The following is a 20801-nucleotide window of genomic DNA, read 5'->3' on the forward strand; positions in this document are numbered from 1 at the left end:
GCTTTTTGAAAAAGCTGTTAGGAGTGGTGGACCTTATCACTGGGCCAGGTGTGAGGATGTGGTGGTGTGTTATGGAGTGCTCACAGCTTACTGTGTAACTTCAGCAGGTTGCCTAGATGCTTTCCTCTGGTTTGATTTTTCCCCTCTGCAAAACTTGGAATAAAAATAACAGGGGTTTGCCTTTCTGTTTTTTGTGGCTGTGTTGGTACAGCGGCAGTCCCTGCCCTTACTACCCATTTGTACAGCGTCTGCCGCAACCTGGCGCTGGTATCAGTTATATCCTTCGGGCACTGCTGTGATAACAAGTAATATTGCCAATAAACTTTGCATTCATTTCACTGCAGATTGGGGACAGAATATTTTGCTATAGTGTACTTACGCAAAAGCCTGTAATGGACTAGATCAGGATAAATTTAGCTATTAAAGAAAATAACTTTCTCCTTTATTTGAACTGAAGCTTGCCGCTTAAAATGAATGCATTTGTTGTCTTCTCCATTTGGATCATTTGTGTGCTCCGTACAATTATTGTGGCACCCATAAATGTGAATTTGCTGAAGAAGTTTGAACGCCATTTCAACCTGAGTACAGCGCGCTCTGAAACCAAGATTTTGTAGGAAGACTGTATCCCTGCCACGAGAGCCAGAGACCGCTGGCTTTCTGAGCTGAGTCTTCCAGCTGTATCTATATTTAAAATATTAAATATGACTTTTAATCAAACGAAGGTGAAGATGGAGCATGTAAAAGTGCGTATGAGTGGGGAGCATGTCAAAATATGGAGGGTTAGATAATGATTTGTTCCTGGGATATTGGATTTGCCTCCAGGCAGACTTACTCAAAAGCTTCATTTTCCTCCTTTATTTCATGTTCATGATGTATTTATTAGGTAAATAATAGCAAAGTCTAGTTGTACAGTACATAAGCTTTAATGAAAATGTAATTGACAGTGAAATTTGACAGTTGTGTTACAGAGAAGAGAATCTGTACTGGAGCTGCACACAGAGCATCGTTTGCCTCTCCTAAGGTCACTTTAGAAAGAAGTCCACGTAATGTGCACGTGAGGCTCAGGTGCGCCTACTTCTCCCTCTGGCTGGAGTTGTGGTTTTGAACCAATGAATACTTTAAAAATCACTATAATTATTTTAACACTTCTATGGGAAGAGGACATGATCTGTCCTGAAGACTTTTATGATCCAGTGCCTCCTTCCACAAAAATGTTGAGGCCCTTAATGCCCCTGCAGTGGGTAGCAGTGGCTGCATCTGAAAGTGTGGTGGGGGCATGCAGGGCTGGTCCAGGGCTGAGGGACCTGGTCTGGGATGTGTTTGCGTGGTCTACTGCGTACCTATGAACGAACCTTTTGGCTTTGGCGTGGCTGTTCACATACAGATCACAGGCGGGGAGGGCTGTGGATGGGTCTGTCAGGCAGCTCCTGTAAACTGGGCTTTCCTCACCTGTGGAAAAGTTCTTGTGGGATGGAAACTTGTGTCGTGTTGACTCCCAAAAAGAGCAGATATGCTGGGAGTTAATGCCTATTTCTCATTATAGAAGGAAAACCTTTGTGCATCTACGCTTATTTTCTTTGAGGGGTTTTGTTTGTTTCCCTTTTTGTGATACTTTTATGGAGATGTCTATGGGACCTCTGCCATGGCACCATTTGTTTTCACTTGTAAAAGCAAACAACTTGCAATGCTAATTAAAGAGCCTTTTTAGATAAAGTAAGAGCTTTGCATTATTTATCTAAATTCTTTTTTTATGGGAGAATGTTCTGAGTTTGTTCATTAATGAACACTTAGAAATAATATAAAATTAGACCTCATGAATTCTTCATCTGGTGTAATTTACCATGATCGTTTTTCTTAGCATTTAGGTGCTGTGAACAGTTCGTTATTCATAGATAACTTTTTTGACTTCTGAGTCCTCAAAATGGGTATGTTTGTGTGAATTCTCCATAGTTTTTAGAATTTTCAGATTTTGATGTTAGGAAAAGACTGCTTGTGGTACACTTAAAAAAAAAATTTTCTTTAGTGCCTATAAATAACACTTATTCTTAAGGTTTTTAATTCCTACTGATTTTTTCCATACATATCAAATTAATTTCTATCTATTGTGGAATATGGGCAGTGGAGTATAAGTAGTTCAGATAACAAGAATAGGTGCTAATTACTTGCTGAATACAAGCTCCTTTCAGGGTACGTATGTGACAGTCTTTCAGTTCAATGTACAGACCTTTTAGAGTGCTGAGAACGAATTTTGTCAATATAAAGCATGTATATTTACATTTATTGAGCCATTGGCTATTGTTTATGCATGCAGTAGGGAGATAAGACTGTCTTAATCAGTCTGTGGGTAGTTTTCTAAATGATTCATTAACCGTGCTTTGTAATAGTAGATGGATGTCACATTTTTACTGTAATAACTGAAGATTAATGTCAGTTACTCGAGCTTGTTTAAGCATTGAAATAGTTGTGTTTATACATACAGGTATTCTTTGCGTTATTGTTGGAGCTAATATTCCAGCAGGAATAAATTGAAATTAATTGTTTAAAAAAAAAAAGGAAGATACGACAGAAGTATTTCTGAAACATTACTTGCAGTGTAGGAGTTGCTATAATGGATATTTGTCGCTGATGTTTTGTAGGAGGGGTTATACCAAGCCTTTGGTAAGCAGCGTTTTGCAAAATGCTGGCAAAGCTTATGCTGAGCATATTCCTGAGCAGCAAAGCATTTCTTTGAAATCTGTCAAACTAAAATACGTCGTACTTTACTGATACGTTACCATACTGAGAAAAGTAGTACACCAAGAAGTCATTTTCAAAAGCAGCAGTCTGATGAAACACATTCAGAATTTGAAATATAGGTTGCCTTTAACTTAGAAAATTGCAGTCTTGAAATTCTGTCACATAGTATTTTTTCCAGTGTTACAAAGATAGAATATTCAAATTATTGGTGGCTAAATTATCAATGTCTATCAACAGTCACTGCAATTTAATCTTCAAAGATACTGTTACCCCGTGTGTAGAACATGGTGTTGCAGTATTGGGAGTCTGGCAAGTTGTTGACCAAAAAAACCAAACCCGAAATAAAATGCCTCTTTATACCAATAGCGTGTGAATGTCATAACACATGATGTTCTTACTGTAATATTTCAAGACCAGTAGTAGCTGCCTAAATTGGGTCAGAGAAGGTCTATAAAAGCTATAGAGATGTTGCTAATTTTAAGTGGCATGTATAGAGGTGCATTACTAATCTTCAAGGGAGAAGAGTATATTTTGTTCAAAAAAGAATTAATGTTGGGGTTAAATCACTGTTGGCTTTTCCACATTTATTTTGGTCGTATCAAAATAAGCCCTTGATGAGTTAGACAGACTTACAGCCTCCTTTAATGTTTTTTGTAGAATTGAATTATAGCCCAGTACTTTCTTGTGTTAAAGTTATTACCTGTAATTAAAACATAATGAAAGTTAACTGTGTGCCCAGGAAACCAAAGATGTTCATATTGCGATATAGGTATCGAATTAAAAATCTAAATCTTAGTGTGTGATAGAAGAAAAAAAGCAAATGGCATCTTGATATCTATTCTTTGAATAAATAATGTTCCTCTTATGTAATGTGCTGACTGATGTGGGATCAACAACTTAATATTAAAAACAGTTGCCAACAATAAATGTCCCAGTGCGTGCACACTGAACTCCTAACAGTGCATCTGAGCTTCAGACATGGAGGGGAAGAGGACAGAATGCTTGGAAAGGAGAGCTAGGACTTACCTTTTGGTTAACTAATAATTTAAGCCTTTACTAATGATGTGAATCAGTGTGTACATCTAAAATAAGTATTATTCCTTTGTGCCCGTAAGAACTTTGAATGCAAGCCCTGGTACGTAACTGCTTTTGCACAGAAATCATTCTGTAAATGGAGACTTAAAATTATGCAGTAAAAATTACATCTGAAATACTTAATCAGAAATGCTTTTAATGGGTAGACAGAAATGCTGAAGAATTATCTCATTTTTCTTATAAAGTAAATTGATTTTCTGTAACCTAAAACTTTGCAATAATTTGAAGGGCAAATAAGTGCCTTGGCTTTCCTTTCTACCATTGAAAAATCAGGAAAACATAACTGGAGTTGGGTGAGAGCAACTAGGAAGAAAACCTGGCACCTGGTGCAACTTCAGTTTATGCCAAGATATTTTGATGAAGTACTGCATGAGGAAATCTACTTGTTGGAGAACAGATTTTTTTTTTTTCCGAGCAGTGTACTGTTAATGTTCTGAATGTGTTAAATATCTGAGTTGAATTCTGTTTATTTGCTTGGTGTGGAAGGTAAGCATGCTGAAAATGTAACTAAAAAGGGTGTGCAAAATGCATAAGTAGGACACCAGCCAGTTCCGAATTTTGTTTTCTTTCACAGATTTTAAGAGATCCAGGGTTATTGTTTATCGTGGGGAACTATAGATAGCTTTTGTCTGTTGCTAATAATAGATGATATACCTTCCTCAGCGCATTGTGCAGAAGTCCTGCTTCTCCTGTAACTGAAACCCGTGGTGTGGTATTCCTGCTGGCTTCAGAAGGGCAGGGGCAGCCCCTAAAATTGCAGTTTATCATGTGGGTTTTTTCTGTGTTGGAAATTATGCTATCAGATGGTTTAAATGCACATGGAAAGCTGCAGTTAGCCATCAGCTGTGTCACTCGACTTCTCACTAGTCTTATTGTCAGAACTGGAAATATTTTTCCCTCCCCTGATTTTAATCAAGTTGATGAAGATACGGCACAAATGAGCACAGTGTGCTCAGCTGAAGTGCGTTCGCCTTGGGGTGCGAAGCCCTGGCCTGCAGCAGGCTGGTGGCAGAGCTTAGCGTTGGTGTCGGTGGGGTGTGATGGAGGTGCAGAGGCCAAAGGATGATCTTCCAGCTGGAATCCTGAGCCAAACAGATTTAACGGCATCTGAAGCATTTAGTAGTACGTGTTGAGTAAACACATGTATGAAATCCAATTGAAAAAAAGGAAGTATGGCCGATACTACGTCTTGAAGGAGGGAGTGTATGGGGCTGGTACAGCCTGATGAAGGATGTCAGCAATGCTTGGTGCCACGTGGCTGGCAAACTGGCAGAGGGATTCTGGTTTGGATGTGCTGATTTCTTTCAAGAAGTTACTATTTTTGTGTAGTTTATTTTCGAAATGATGCTGTTGTGTGGTTTAAGGCCTTTCTTTTAAGCACAATGTGACAAGGCTTCTTTTTATTTAAAAATTGTTAAACCAAGTAGCTATTCCTGGGCTTGATAATCAAAAATAATGGTAATTCAAAACTTATTTCCATTGATTAAAAAAAAGAGGGTTATTTCCTAAATGAGGTATTAAACTAATACTGGAGCATTTCAATTAAAAAAAAAATAGACCAGAATATAACCTATTTAGCCTGAACCACCCTCATGTAGTTAATTTGAGAATAGACTCCCTTTTTTGGTGTCCCCCCAACCCTCCTGAATTACAGGCCTAACTTGTCACAACATGTACCTCCCTGGATTTAAAAAGGAAAGCAAATTAAGTCTTGAGTAATTATAATAATTACAGGATTGGATGAACACAAGGTTTGGAGTGTGTGGTGTTGTAGCCCTTGGTTGTCCCCACGCTTGTCCCTGTCCTGGGGCAGTGTGGAGTCTCTTGCCCGGGGCAGCATTTTGCATCATTGACTCTTTGATGGAGGGGGGCTGAGCCCATCCAAGGGATGCTCTTTGATAAGAGATACCAGCAAAGCTGCACGCTGCAAACTTCAGTGGACTGCAAAAGCCACCATTTGCATTGCTTTAATTTAACCAGATTGGAGACAGAGATGATGTCCTTCCCTTGTCAGCGCCAGTGACAGTGAAGACAGGCTGGAAGCCATAGTAGAGGCAAATACCTATATAGAAAAAGCTTGAAGTACACGGGTTTTTCTCCTTCCTTTCTCTGCCTGTGCAGTTTTCAGATGAAAACTTGCATTCTTCATCCCTCAGCCTGCAGATAAACATGCAGGCGGCTTTACCCGCGTGACCGGTGGCACTGGTGACAATGGGGCTACTGTCCTGCACGCACTTTGCTGGCTGGATTCTTATTTGTCATTTTTTGGAAAGGCTTATTTGAGTCTCTTCTGTGAAAATTGGGAGTTTCACATTTCAAGGTAGATGTTCATGTTAAAATTCCAGCCCGCACCTGTGCCTGATAAGCCTTTCTTTGATTAAACCTTTTCGATTCCAGTAAATATCTGAAGACCTTTGTAGCTCTGAAGATTGCAGATCCGGGGCTTTATTATTTAAAGAGGTGTCAGTTCGTTAGTGAAAAATATAACTGGAGAATATAGGTCATCCCTGGAACCGGTAAATGGTATGTCTTGGGACACTGAGTTTATTAATTGAAGGCAGTCTGAATGGTGACACATTGCAGATTGACTGTGCCTGGTTAATGTTGTTGTCATTGCACTCTGTGATACAGTTATTAAATAGGTAAAATATTTTACCTTTTCATATAGAGCCATACACATACTTCATCTGATTTAATGGAACTATAATTTTAATTATGATTATTACCTTAAATTATAATTAAATTTATGTGGTTTAAATTTACATTTGTGAAAATGGCTGCGTGATGAAAGCAGAAATCAGCTTCGCATTAACAAAAAAAGAAGGTTTTTTAACTGCATCTTAGTATATGCTTACAGCTAAAGACTAGCATGACCTACTTTGCAACAATAACAGAGGAATCAAGCCGGGGTTGTTGGTTTTTTTTGTTGAAGTATCTAAATTGGCCATGAATGCTACCTACTCATTCGTTTGTACGTATCTTTAAAAATAGCTATTGTATCTATGAAACTTAAGGGTTTTTCCCCTTCTCCTCTTATTTTGATGTAGATAATTAGCACCATGGAGCCTCAGGTGTCGAATGGCCCTACTTCCAATACAACCAATGGACCCTCCAGCAACAGTAGAAACTGCCCTTCCCCCATGCAGACGGGGGCTGCTACAGATGACAGCAAAACCAACCTCATAGTCAACTATTTACCCCAGAACATGACCCAGGAGGAGTTCCGGAGTCTCTTTGGGAGCATTGGTGAAATAGAATCCTGCAAGCTCGTGAGAGACAAAATTACAGGTAAGCGCTTCATTTGGTGGACTTACATTTATCGGGGTCACTTTACAGTCGGGGTCAGCAAAACCTCGGCGCTTAATAATGCGAGTGCTTAGCACAGGGAATACTGCAAATACTGTGGTAAACTTCTTCAGATGTTTTCAGTGATGCACACTGGGTCTAGAACAACTGTAGGAGAAGCCCCTCATCTTCCAGCCTCCATCCAGATCTGAGTACAGATCAATGTACTAATGTTGCCAGTCCATATGTGTGTGACATTGCAGCTTATTGCAGTGGAGCTCAAATGATGGCATTACTTTCATGATCATTCTGGCTCTTATTTAACATTGAGTTAAGTTGTAGGAGGGTAGTGTGCATGGCTTGAGCCAACTGACCATTCCTCATTCTGACTGTTTCCTCTGAACCTCACCATACCTTCATCAAATTTTTGCCTATTAACAACACTGTAAAGTCAAGATGGTTCTACATGCCCCTCACAGCTTATTTACCACAGCATTCTGGACCAACAGTGGCCTGTAGCTGGGAGCCATCGCTTTGGCTTTCATTTGGGTATTTGTGGGTATTGGTTAATGAACTCTGTTACCTGAAAATGTTTGAATTTGCCACGGTTCCTTTTCTGCATGAAGTTACACCCGTTGGTGTAGGTGTCTTCAGAATAAGAAAATCTCCCGTTACAGATATTACCTCAAAGAGAAGAGGTGTCTGCACTGTCGCTAGAGGAGGTGTGGAGAGGGTGCAGGTGCACCTACAGAGCCTGCTCTGAATCCTCGCTGCCAGGAATTCACTGGTGCACCGGAAGACAGTGGGGTGAACAATCAGCTTTTATAGCTTGCTTTGTAGGTTAGTTTTATAGGTTGTGTGTCTACTCGCACCGTAGGTGGGGAACAGCTGAAATTTCACTGCTGTTCAGTGTATCACCAGAGCTGTTATGTTTAGCACAGAGCAGCAGCTTTGGGAAGGAAAGGGTTCCAGAAAACGAGCCGTCTCTTCTCTCGGATGCTCTCCTGGCAACTTGGGCGTGCGCTCTGTGGAAAGAGACACCATGTAAAGATGAGGAATTAAAATACAAAGCTTCATACCTACTTCCATAGCAGCCTAGCAGCCGTTGTATTGGCAGCATTAGGATGATCTGCATAGTGCTTTTAAACATGCAATGCTTCTTTTTTTATTTACTTCCTGACATATAGCAATGTTCTGGTTGAACACAAGGCACATAACAAATGGCAGTAGCTGCAGGGCAGCTCGAGTCCTCAGAAGTGTAGTCCAGCAGAGCGTTCTTTAGCACGTTGACCATGATGTATCTATCTCAGTATATCTTCTGATTGGGACACAGCTTCAGGGATATTAAAAGGAAGAAGATTGAAAAATGGAATTGACTCTTATTCTTTACTTTTTTCTACTTAAAGAAAAACAAATCGTTTTAAGCTCTCACTCCAAAAAGTTCCATCCAAATAACCGAAGTCCTCTTCTTTTATAAGCACAGCTGGCCCAGTATCCCAGTGTGACATACCACCTTTGATATCTGCCACCAGACCAGTTTAGCTCCAGACCGTTGTTTTTCTTTTAGTCTGAAAATAATCTGAGAAATTAAGTTGGAGGTCACTTCAGATATTTCAGACAGAAGCGAACACCGAGCCCTCATCTGCAGGAATCTAGTGTGCTTAGCTTGAATTTAGATCATGGCAGGTCCTGTGTTTCATGCGCTCTTTTGCTTCCTGTATCCCTCAAATTCATCGTGACTTCTTTGCAATATAATTCCAAGAGTTTAGATACTCAGTGTTGTTTTCATAGAAAATTGGCTGTCCTTGGACGGAGAGCCATTACTTCATCGGCTAGGAACAGTGTTCTTTGTTTCATTCCATCTCCAGGCTTTTGTCTCTGTTTTTGAAGATGTGTGGAGTTTGCTATATGATCTTCTGACATATTCTTGGGTGGTTTCTTGCCTATGCTTTTTCTTTCCATACAAAGTGCATAAATCTTTGATCAGTAAAGTACTGTAAAGGAATGATTCTTTAAAAAAAACATAGACGCTTTGAGAACATCATGCCTAAGTGATTGAGGAGCCTACATGTTGTTTTAAAAAGTGATACAAGTACAAAAGAACCATATTCACAAAAGAAGAATTGTCCTCCAAAGCCTCTCTGCCATTTTTGAAAACAGAATTTAATCTGCCAAGGTTTTAGGGCCTGTTATCAAGGCATTGTGCAACATTACTAAATTCTAGGATGCGTGTTCATTCCTCACATTGAATTCAGAGCTAGTAAATCGAATGCAGTCCTCAGCCAGAAGCAGTCCATGTTGTTAAAGGTTCTTAGAACATTGAGAGTAACAAAATGGAAATGCACTGAGGTCATACCCAGCTCATCTTTCCAGATTGTCATCTAAGTGTGTTCTTCATTAGGCTTTCTGGGGTTTTATGTGTTGGGTTTTTTTTGGGAGAGGAGGGGTGGAAGTATGTCAGTAAGCTGTTACAGAATTATGACTGGCTTTCAGGGGTTCTCTGCTTTTTTTCTTATTAAAAATCAATGTAGGTTTTTTTGACAGTGAATGCTGTCTTGCAGAAGAAACAGTAAATTCTTAAGCTATTTTTGCTGAACTGGTGAAGGTCTGAAACAATTTAGGTTTTGTCTGGTTTGGGATTTTTCATGGTTTCTGTTCAAAATCTTGTGTGTTAATAAATCTCAGCTAAGTGTACACTTTTTTAGTATGCCTCTAAACAAGTGTTGGAGCTCTTCCCACTAAAAATAGAGGTTGCCTTTAGAGATAGCAAGTTTGTCTCCTTCCTGCTAAGGTAAAATAACGGGTAGATCACAGAAAGCCAGAATAAAAAGTTAACTGCAGAGAGAGATTGCTTCAAGAAGAACAGAAAAGGTCATAAACCAAATCGTCATTAAATAGTTACCCTGGCAAAACCATATTAGAAAATCTCGAATGTATTTCTAAGGCTAGATAGGATTGAATTAGTTCATGTAAAAGATTTGATTTTCCCCTGTCCTGTCAAGGAATTGCATAGATGTTGTGAAATAGTGTTTAGGCTCCCAAAATACTTTTTTCAAGGGGTTCAAAGCTAAACAAAGTCTGTTACAAATTCTCTCAAAGGGATCCTGTTTAATCTGAACTCTTATTAATTTTAAAGTGGATTAAACAGTATATGTCAGGAATAATCAGCTGCTCCAAGTCTTTCTGCAGTCTTAGAACAGTAGTAGGGTTTTTTAAGAAAATTGATTCGTGATGTTACCCCTCGCTTTGGAAAGACACATGTTTAAACAAGCATATTCCTTTACTAAAAAAAATATGCTAATTCGGTAGTACACTGTGCTGAGTTGAATAGGAATGACAGCTTCTAAGACAGCCTTTAATTTGGTATTCAAAACCAAAATTGTAAACTTTGGTTTTGTTTGGTAGCTTCTCAGAACAGGCAGGATATACAGTAGCATTTTTAAAAGATGCTAATGACTTGAAAGAGGAGATGGAAGTCAGGCATACATTTTAATTATGGGGGAGGGGTTGCAATAGAAAAAATGGGGTTTTTCACTGCAGAGATTTTAAGGGAATGAGACAAGGAAAAACAGACTGAAGATCGTTGCCTTCATTTGGCAGGGGTGTTTAATAAAAGCAGAAGTTGTGGTTGTAAAGTGTGCTTATTAAATTCTTCATTTACACTACCTAATTAATTCTAGCATTTTAAATTAACAGTGAAACTGGTCCCTGCTGTACCATTTCATAGCTACAGCATATTTCGTCCAACAACCCAGTTGTTCAGGTTTAATCAGCTGCTCTCAAAAAATGAGAAGGAACTTGAGTTTAAAAAAAAAAAACAAACCCTAAATGGCGTAAACATTTTAGAGCAGTGTTGGATGAAGGGAGGTGACTTCACAGGGGAAGACAATGGCTTCAGATGAGTGTGAGGCTTGGTGCTTACAAGTGATGCTACGCTACATCATGTTGCAGATGCTCCTTTCTTCCTTATTTTGCCCAAAGGCAGACAGTGATAAATATCTTCCTGACTTGGGGAAGGAGAGGGCTTGAATTTATCAGAAAATTTTGAGAAGAAATGCTGAACTTGTTTTGTACTGTGTTTGCGAACAAAAGATGCAGTCAGTGTAGTGTCCCTCAGACATTGAAACTGCTGCTGGACAAGTGAGTTGTCCTTGTTGATACGGTTTGTGTGTGGGAGAAGAGGATGTTTGTGGGTTTTTTAATTGGTTTGATGGCCTTAGCTGAGCTCTTAAGAACTGTATTTCCCTGTAGTCTACACAGGAATTTATATCTCTGAATCTTCAAATGATCAGTATCTAAAAATCTTTGGATCTCAAATCATCTTTCATATCTTAAAACGATCCAGGCGCACTGTAAAGCAGAATATTTATTGGTACAGGATTTCTGTGCATCGCTTAACTTATGACAGAGTTTGCATATTCCTGCTGTGTGGTACAATTTGATGTTCTTTGCATGCATAATCAGGAACTTCATTGCTCCTCTGCCCAAAAAGCAACTCTGGTTTTAAATTGTTCTTCTTGAATTTGCAGTTCCTTTAAGATTATGCACAAAGATTTACGTCTTTCATTTTAATTTCAGGTATATATAATGGGACTGATGCAGACTTAGGTTAAGACAGGCAAGCTATTGACTCAAGGCAGTAGCATCTGTGTCTTCTCACATGTTAGGAGAGAAAAAGATATTGACTGTTTTACCTGTAGTCCTCTAGAAGTTATGGATTGTCCATTCCTTACTCTTTGGACGTTCAAGCATATGATCCAAGAACCAATAGCTAACAAAATGGCAGAGTCAGAAATAATGCAGTGTTATGAGAGAGTACAGGGAAAAAAAACTTCCATGTGAGCAGTGTTCAATGCTCATTTCTCCAAAGAAACCAGTAGACTCCTAATCTGGGGAGGATGCTCTGCTGTGCTCTGAGCTACCACGAACCCCTTCTGGTCTGGAATTACATCCACGCTCCATTGGGTTGGTATTGTCTGCCCTCTAGAAAAATTATTTCTTTTCAACTCCCCGTATAACAAGCAGTTTACCAGCACATACCCAAAAGGTGCTGCTGTAAAAATCAAAGACCCAGCTGTTATTTAACCAAGCGTGTCCAGTGAATGGTGGCGCTGAACTGGTGTTTCTGTCAGGGACATGCTGTTCAGAGGTTGCATGCTTGGTGTTTCCTGAAACTTGGGGCCTAATGAAGCAGCCTTAATTTTAGCACCTGCAATGGGTAATGGTTTTTAAACTGTTGGGTGGAGGTGGTGTGTATCTTCAGGAGCAGAAGCCATTAGTTGCATGCTGTGGTGGTGACCCTAGGTGGCAGGAGGGAAGGAAGCCAGGTATGATCATGTTCCCCAACAGTATGGCTCACCAGGAGGGAAGCTCTTTAATCTGATGGCAAGTGCGTAGTAGTAGAAAACACTATTTAGACTTTCCTTAGTAAACAGGCCCCTTCGAGGATTGGTCCAGTGTTTGCAGCAGGCAACAGCTAAGCTTTATGTATTTCAGTCGGAGGTTTGGTGCCTGATGAGTAGATGAGCAAGAGCTCATGGTGTCCACCTTGGGATCAAGGTGGGACTCAGAAAGTTCACAGTAATGGAAAGACAGGAAGCAAAACCAGGATCAATGGTTAAATCAAATTATAGGAAAAAGGCCCTTACAGTTCATGACAATAGGTAACATTGCACAGTTAAGTCTGTATTTGAAAGACTCCGGATGGAAATTGCAGAGATATTAGTAAAATTGTGCTGCTTTGTTATGGGGGAAAATATTTCTTTTTATTCAAAGGAAATAGTTCGCAGCTATTTATGTTTGGAAGCTGCAGATAGAATATGCATTCAGTAAAAACTTTACGTACAAAGACTACCAGTGTTTTATGTACATTTTCTGTAGGAATTCTGTAAAAGGGCATACCAAAAGTATTTGCTATTGGAAGAAAAAAATATGATCCATATGCAGATAAATACAGCTTACTGTGAAACCCAGCATTAAGTTACCTGATCCTGAATGAATGAAAGTCTAATCTGGGCATAAACTACTTGTACGTTTGTTGTCCAATTCACTGATTGTGCTTTGAAAGTGCCTTCCATTTTGAGATATTACTGGTGCCGGCGGTTTTCCCCACTTAAAAATACATTAAACAGATAGGATTATAGAATGCAGGGATTATGTTAGATAAGACTTACAAACTGTTTAGAAAGTGTGTAAACACTGATGCCTCATGGCATAAGTCCACCTAATAAGAGGGTTTAGGAGAAAAATACCTTGTAGAGGTAGTTTATTCCCTTGTTGACTCGGAAGGGTTTTCAGTAATGCTCTGTAAAGCAGTGGTAACTAGTCGCTGACCTCTGATCACTTGGTACAGATCTTGTTAGACTAGACTGAGCGTTAGCAGCAGTTGCTTTGCTCCACTAGTAGATGAGAATTAACAAAATCCTTTGGAATAGGGTTTTTTCCTAAACTTACGTACTGTGGTGTTCACCACTTACAAAGTGAATATAATTCTGGCATTTGGTTTGATTGCATTTAAAGGCCGCGTTTAGTAGTGCCCCTCAAATTGGCTGTGTAGGGAATCTCGGTAAGCAGCAGTGCGGTCTTCTGCAGTTGGCTTCCACGATAGCACAAGACTTGCCATTTGCTAAAATAGGAAAAATATTTATGCAGCAGAGTATCTGCTAGACTTTTGTCTGAAAAATAATACAAAATTAAGTGAATTTTAGTAGTTACGGGAGACTTATATGGCAGTTATTTCTTTGTGTTGAGTTTGTGTTCAAAATGCTGTGAGGAAAGAGTGGTCAGATAGAGTAGTGTAACCGCAGCTGAAAGTCAAGTGCCCAGAAAAGCAGAAGCCTAAAATAACGTGGTTTAGAGCTGAAAAAAGGAAAATTCTTTCTGTGAATGAGAATACAGAGCATGCTTCAGTTCTTGGTTATAATCTTTGGTACCCTCAGTTGCATGCAGAGAATAAAATGTTAAGACATGAAAAACAGACGTGTTTGAGTCTTTTAAACTTAAAATCTAGAATTATTTTTAAAAGACTAAATATATGGCTCTGAATGTCACTAAAGACCTTTGATAAGCTGATCTTAATTTGGTGGCCTAGTTATTTTATTTTTATAGCTTCTTATTTCCTGAAGTGTATTCTGTTCTTGAGCAGAGATAAATCTAATTTCAGTATTGCATATCGTATTCTAAGGGCTGCAGATTCAAGACGATCCCCAAATATTGATTATCTAAACGAACGTTTGCATTAAGCCTCTGAACTAAATTCATTAGCACTGTGGGGGAGGGAACACAGAAATAGTAATGAGTGTCTTAGTGCTGGATTTCTAAAATGTGTTTGGTATGGTTTGATGTCTATTCTAAATGCTGAGGAAAACGGTCAAATTTGCATCCGTCACTTTCATTATCGCCTCTCTGCAGTTGTCTGGTGCATACTCTGCACTGGCGAACAAAAGAATTCTGATTTCTTGATTATTGGAAAAAAGCAATTGAAATGAGCGTTGGGGCAAATAGGCAGAAAGCAAGTAGGCATGACCCTGCCGCAGTGAAAGAGCTTTCTAATTAACTTCGGCAGTTTCACTCCTGAGCTGGTTCTGAAGCCTTTCATGCATATTTAGTTTATTCTTCACAGTTTTAACTGCTCGGTTTGAGTAAATAACATCACCTTCCTGTCAAGCCTAGTGAGGAAGGATTAGCAGTATGGTTTTCCTCAACAGCACAAGCACGGTTACACCTCTGAAACGGTGACTTCCAGGTATAAGGTTATTTATGCAGCTTTTAGTGTCTGCTGGCCTTTTAGTCTGAGACCTTCTTTCCGTCTTTCATATCATGTGTTGAAGATAACTCTACCAGGAAACAGCCAGGTGAAACAGCTATGTTGGTGGAACCTTCTATGGTTTAGTGATGGTTTTTGTCAGAGTTGGGTTAATGGTTGGACTAGATGATCTGAAAGGTCCCTTCCAACCTAGACAGTTCTATGAGTGTATGTTGTCTGTCCTTTTTGCTTTGTTCTGCCCTTCCCTTTACAAGCACAGACCCCGTGCATCAGCCCTTGTGCACAGCTGCTTCTGTCCCTAACCCTTTTTCTTTCTTTCCTTTAGCCCAAGGAGGACAAGGAGAAAGGGGAGAAGGAATGAGAGAGTTCCAGAAAAGCTCTGGGAGACTGGCAGCAGTGTCCACTAATGATGCACTATCTTCCAGCTGAGGCAGGGTCTTTTGGGGCAGTAGTAGACAGCACATGGAGAGATACTTCTTAGGGCTCCAAGGTTGAGTCTCCCAGCATTCATCCGTTCCCTGCTACTCAAGACCTTCTGCTCTTCAGTCATACCAACAAGCAGCATGGCTGTGCTGCGGCTGTCACTGCTGCCTGTCTCCCCTGTGCCTGCTGCTAGACAACTTGTCCAAGAACATAAGTGGCCTGTGCAAAACCAGTGTGAAAGGTTTTGAAATTGGCCTTGCTCCTGCTGTCCCTTTTCACAAGGCTTTACTTTTTACCAATGCTGCATTAGGAGTTTCTTCTTGGCTTTAAGATGGCATTTAATAAATTTGTGACTGGGACTATTTGACCTGTCTGCAGTAGCTGTTTCTCAGACTTGGTGAGCCAGGAAGTTCTTGCTCCTTCCCTGTTGTAGAGATGATCCATCATTCGTTGACTTCCTAGCATGCAGGTGTTTTTTCTCTACAGCCAGAAGAGCCCTGCAAGATCATCTTCACCTTGACTTCTGGGAATGGTCAACCTGAGACCTTCAGATCAGTATTGGGATCTGCTGCCCGTGGGGAGCGTATGTCCTCAGTACTCCCATCTTTTTCCCCTCCATATCTTCTGCTAGCTCAGCTTATGTGCAGCCCCTATACTGATGAAACAAACTGCCTCGTCAGATTCCATCCACTCAGAACCTGTCCCTCAGATCTTTTCTGCTTTTGGGTTATTCTGACTGACTTGAGTGAGGAACCTGCATACATGATCAAGCCAACCTGTTTTCCATCTGCTTTTCAAGTGAGACGCCCTCTGCAAAGGGAAAGTTTCCTTTTGGGATATCTACTGCTTGGAGGTCTTGCCAGGCATTAAATCCTTTCCTTCTGCTTTGCTTCCAGAAGACTTCAGAGGTTCAATCCCAATGCTTTGAAATTTAAGGTGTCATCTTAATTTGACTTATGGTTAGGAGGGATTAATGTCTAGTTGTGTTATGTCAAGAACGTATGGAGAGGGGGATTTACCACCATTTTCTACATGTGCAGATCCTTAATGCTACTCACCATCTAATCTTTTCTCCTGCCTAAAGGATAGTTGTGCTTGCTGGTTGCATTGGGAGTCCAACAGCCTTTGTATGCAGCTCAGTGGCAATTGTGTGCTTATAGTCAGCGTTGATAACCTCCTCAGTAATCCGCTGCCTACTGGAAGTTGTTCTGATGCTCAGCCTCTGCCGGCAGAGAAGCGTACGTCTTTGGATTTCAGCAGCATCCTTCTTCATGTCCTGTACTTCATTCCTGCAGTTGTCACTAGGGTATCGCAGCATTTGACTTTTACACCATTTGTGGTGCAGCTTGTGTCTTGGCCTTTCTGCATCTCTGCCTGCCTGTTCACACAGGTTTTGATCGGGTGCAGGGTTTCACGTTTCTGTGGTGTCACAATCTTGCGGTCCCTCTCATCCCATCATGAGACTTTGATCCTAAAAAGGGTAGGGTAAGAGGGGAAGGAAGCATCACGTCACTGAAGTCCCAGTCTGTTCCGTTGACTTTTCTCACGGGCTCTGCTTTGGCAGACTCACTGCTGGGCTTTGTTGGACAAAGCTGCTGTTCTCTCTTCTCCTTGAGCGGGATCCATCACTGACTTTGCAGATGTTCCTACTTGTCCCCACTAGGATTTTAAGCACAAGTTACTGACTTGCAGGTGCTGCTGGAGACTAGGCAGACCTCTGCTCCGACCCAGTACTGCTGTTCTTACAACTCTCACAGCATCTGTTTAATCAGTAGAAGACATCAGCTTGAGGGGGGAAAAAAACTGAATGTTTTTATTATTTTTATTCACAAGAGTCCAGCCTCTTTTTTCAGTTAGATAGTTTTTAAGGGGTGTTGCAAAAGCAGATGGACAAAAAGCTGTGTCATACTCACCTGCAAGCAAACAAATGGCAGCATCCCCAGTCTGATTAATTGTTGCTGTAGTAGAGGGGTTTCTGCTAATGTGCCTACTGCCCAGTATGGATAATAGCCTGTGCTGACAGGCATTTTGAAGCACCTTAAATTAGATAGCAACAGGCTTTCTCTTGCTACAGCATTCTAGGATCCACAAAATGAGGCCGCCTTTCTCTTCCTCAGGATGCTGCTGGTTAGATGTAGGGGGTGCTTTGACTTTCCCCTGTTCTGAGGACGGTAGGTAGGGCATGATAAGATAGGGCATGTAGCAAGGAAGAAGTATTCTCCAGCAGTTCCTTTTTTAGACTCCTCTGTTCTCCTACATGCTGTATCTGTGTCACTTCTATTTTCCAATGCATCTCTCTCTCCCATTTCTCTACTTTTTCTTTAAATATTTTCCTGCTCTGGAAGCCACTCTGTCTTAAACAAAACACCTAACCACAAACACGAACAGCTTGGGAGCTTGACTGATAATGGGTTTTGCCCTTATGTTTTTTACTGTGTTGGAGTTGCCACTGTATTACCTTGATTTTTGTTGATGGGTAGCATTGGGGTACTTGCTCCATGTTAGGTATGTTCAGGTGCTTTGCCAAACTGTAAACAAAGGAAAGAAAAACACACATGTTTTCCCTCTCCTCTGTTTACTGCCTATATGATTAATATTGTGAAAAGCCTTTTTACAAGAGTAGTGTATCATGAAACCTGTGCTGTTTGCCATGGTGGTCATCCAGCAAGAACGGCTTGCCGCGACCTCCACACATAGTATGTCCAGTGCTGTACATGTGGGTATTGTCATAGGAAAAGCTGTTGCCTGATAGAGATGAAATCTGCCACCTTTTAAAGGAAAAGACTTGCTCTTCAGTCTGGAAAAAAAATTTGAGCATATTCATGCTAATATTCTTTTCAACAAAATTATCAAGAAATTTAAGTGATAGAACTAGGTAGTACGTGCACACAACAAAGTCATAATATTTTCTCCTTTAAGCAGTTTTCCTTTTATTACTTCTATTACCTGCAAGTACCTAAAAGGAATACTATGAACATTTGAAGTACCTCCTAAAAATTCCTCCTCTTGTTTTAAAATTCTTGAAAGTTCTGTCTTAAAGTTGAAGCAAATTTAAGTAGGCTTGCTGCAGTCTAAGTGTTGATGGATAGCAAAATTTTTATAGGTAGCACATTTTAGAATATGATAAAGTGTCTTTACTTTTCTCAGCATCTTTCCAGATGCTGTGTAACGTAATCTATGTAAATCTAACTATTACGGATTAACCTTCTTAGCTGTCAGGTTGCAGCTTTTATTTATGTTTTCGCTGATCAGATTAAAAATGCTGCAGACGCAGGTTGTGTTGTTAATATTAGATTTTGTATTCTGGTCTGTAATAAATGACTTTCCTCTGTGCATTGAAAAAACTGGTTAGTAGAGCTCAAAGAGTTTAATTAGTAGTCTGTTTGAGACAGAATAGGTATTCTGAGTCATTGTTCAGAATTACTGTGAAATTTCTTAGTGTTGTGATGGCTTTTGTTTTTTGTTGTTTGACAGAGGCTGAGATACAAAACCCTAAATGTTGCCGAATTAAATCATTTAATGACAAAATTACCGGGGCTTTTTGAATTTGCAGTCAGCCAGGTTTCAGATACTGCTGCTGCAGTGTAGTGTTATATCTTACTTAGTATTTTTGTTTTGCAAAATAAACCCTTGTTTCTTCTACCATTTTTGGTGCCTCTGCCACTTCCTTTAGGCTGGAGGTGTTACTGCCACTGCTTCCACATAAAACATTCCCAGGTTTGAGGACGCACTGGATTTTCGTATCTCAGCTGTGCCTTTCCTTTCCTAGTTTCTCTTCTTGCGTAGTTCTCGGTGAGAAAGCATGTTCTCGGTCTCTTAACAAAAATCTCTCTCTTATAAGCCGAGGTCCATGTTACTTTGTTAAGACTTTTCCCTCTGCCGACACGGTTCTCTGGCCCATCGTGGGAGTGGGAACCTTGGTCAGTGCACAGGCTCTGGCGGGGTTCTGTCCTTCTGCCTTTTTCTCCATCACTCCACTGCTTGCTGCCATGATCTTCTAGAATAGTGGGTTTTCTCATAAACTTTGACTCTGGGTGCCTGGCATCACTTTTTTGTGCAGGCGTTTAGTACATTTGCACCAGAACTGTGCACGTGGGATCACTGTGATCTGAACTTACTGTCCCTTTGGTTGAAACCTGAACAGTGAAAAATCACCCCACTTCTTTTGGTTTGCTTTGAGTTTCTGCTCTGTTGTTCAGTACTGATGTTTTTAGTTGCCTTCTGCTTTCTAAATTTCAGAAATACCAGCATTTGGGATGGGGTGCAGGGGGGGAGGATAAGTCTGCTGTCATGAAGCACGTGTGCCTCTTCCATGACCTGCTGGTTCTCACTGTTGGAGTACCTTTTCAATTTCAGACCGTATAATTTTTTTTACCCTCTTTTAATTTCATCCTCTCATGAGTAACAGTGTTAAGTAGCATACTTCTAACATTTCACTTTCATTCATCATCTTTACGCATCTGAAGTATCTATAGCCTTTTGCATCTCCTTTTAGTCAGAATTTAACCAAGGGATTTTAACACTGGACACTTCTAATCTGGCATTTTAAGTCATTCCTGGCTTAAAAACCTGGTGGCTGCTGAAATTTGCCTTCAGTTTGCTGCTTTCCTTATCTCAGTACATGCATTTCTTGTTCTAGTTGAGTGCAGCATCTTTATGTATCGCTGGTCCAGCAATGCTGCATCTCCTCTCTATGGGATGTGAAAGGCTTCCTACAACATACTGTGTGCTTTAAGTAATGCAGTGACTTCTCTAATTCCCGTGGCAGACTTCTTTCCACACTGCTGCTTACCACTTCGTATGTGCTGTATGTGCTGGTATGTCTTTCAAGGCTTTTTTTTTTTCTGGCTCTATTTGTTTTCATTTTTTTTCTTGCTGAATATTGTTTTAACTTAGCCTGTTTGTTTCTAATGTCTGTGTTCTTGTGTTTTAATTCATCTATTCTCCAGTATTGAATTTACTGTTCAGGATAGACAAGTCATGACTGTTTCTTGTCCATTCATGCCTGTCCCCAGAACACTGGATTTTTATAGTACAGTCCCTGTTCTCTTCTGGGACAAAGCGGGGAGGAGAGCAGCCTTGCTCTTCTCGGAACAGCTGCTGATTCAGGGGCTGTGTGCTCCTTGAAGGAAGGGGGAGGAGAAGATGAAAAGAAGGGAAGCAGGAGATGTTGACTGGAGGAGGGGGGAATCCAAATATTTGTTCACAAATGGAACTCAGCTGTCTTACCTATGTCAGGAGTGGTAGCTCCTGAAAACATACTTAATCAGTTGCTTGTGTATGAAGGCACCCATGCTTACAATCAGGCTTTACATTTAAAGAAACTTGATAGAGGCAGGAAAAGGAAAAAAGAAAGAGGAGGATAATATATTCTGCAGCATGAAATGTGCGCGTTGTTTACAAGCTGTCTCCAGCCCAGCACAACTCACAATGGTCCCATAATAAGGTTACTGTCTGAGGGTGGGGGACATGCAGTTTTAGGTCCCTGTTTTTAGTG

At 40.3% G+C, this 20801-nt stretch overlaps 1 protein-coding gene across 6 annotated transcripts in view; it reads left to right on the plus strand.

Moving 5' to 3' along the window:
* Positions 1-20801, plus strand: part of ELAVL4 (ELAV like RNA binding protein 4) — an 83044-nt gene that overhangs the window by 32786 nt on the left and 29457 nt on the right. For all 6 annotated transcript variants that reach the window (XM_074597614.1, XM_074597616.1, XM_074597615.1 and 3 more), the window contains exon 2: positions 6879-7119. In XM_074597614.1, the coding sequence (XP_074453715.1) occupies positions 6879-7119 (241 nt within the window). The remainder of the gene's footprint in view (positions 1-6878; positions 7120-20801) is intronic.

This window comes from Larus michahellis, chromosome 8 (genome assembly GCF_964199755.1).
Source record: "Larus michahellis chromosome 8, bLarMic1.1, whole genome shotgun sequence".
NCBI classification, from domain to species: domain Eukaryota; kingdom Metazoa; phylum Chordata; class Aves; order Charadriiformes; family Laridae; genus Larus; species Larus michahellis.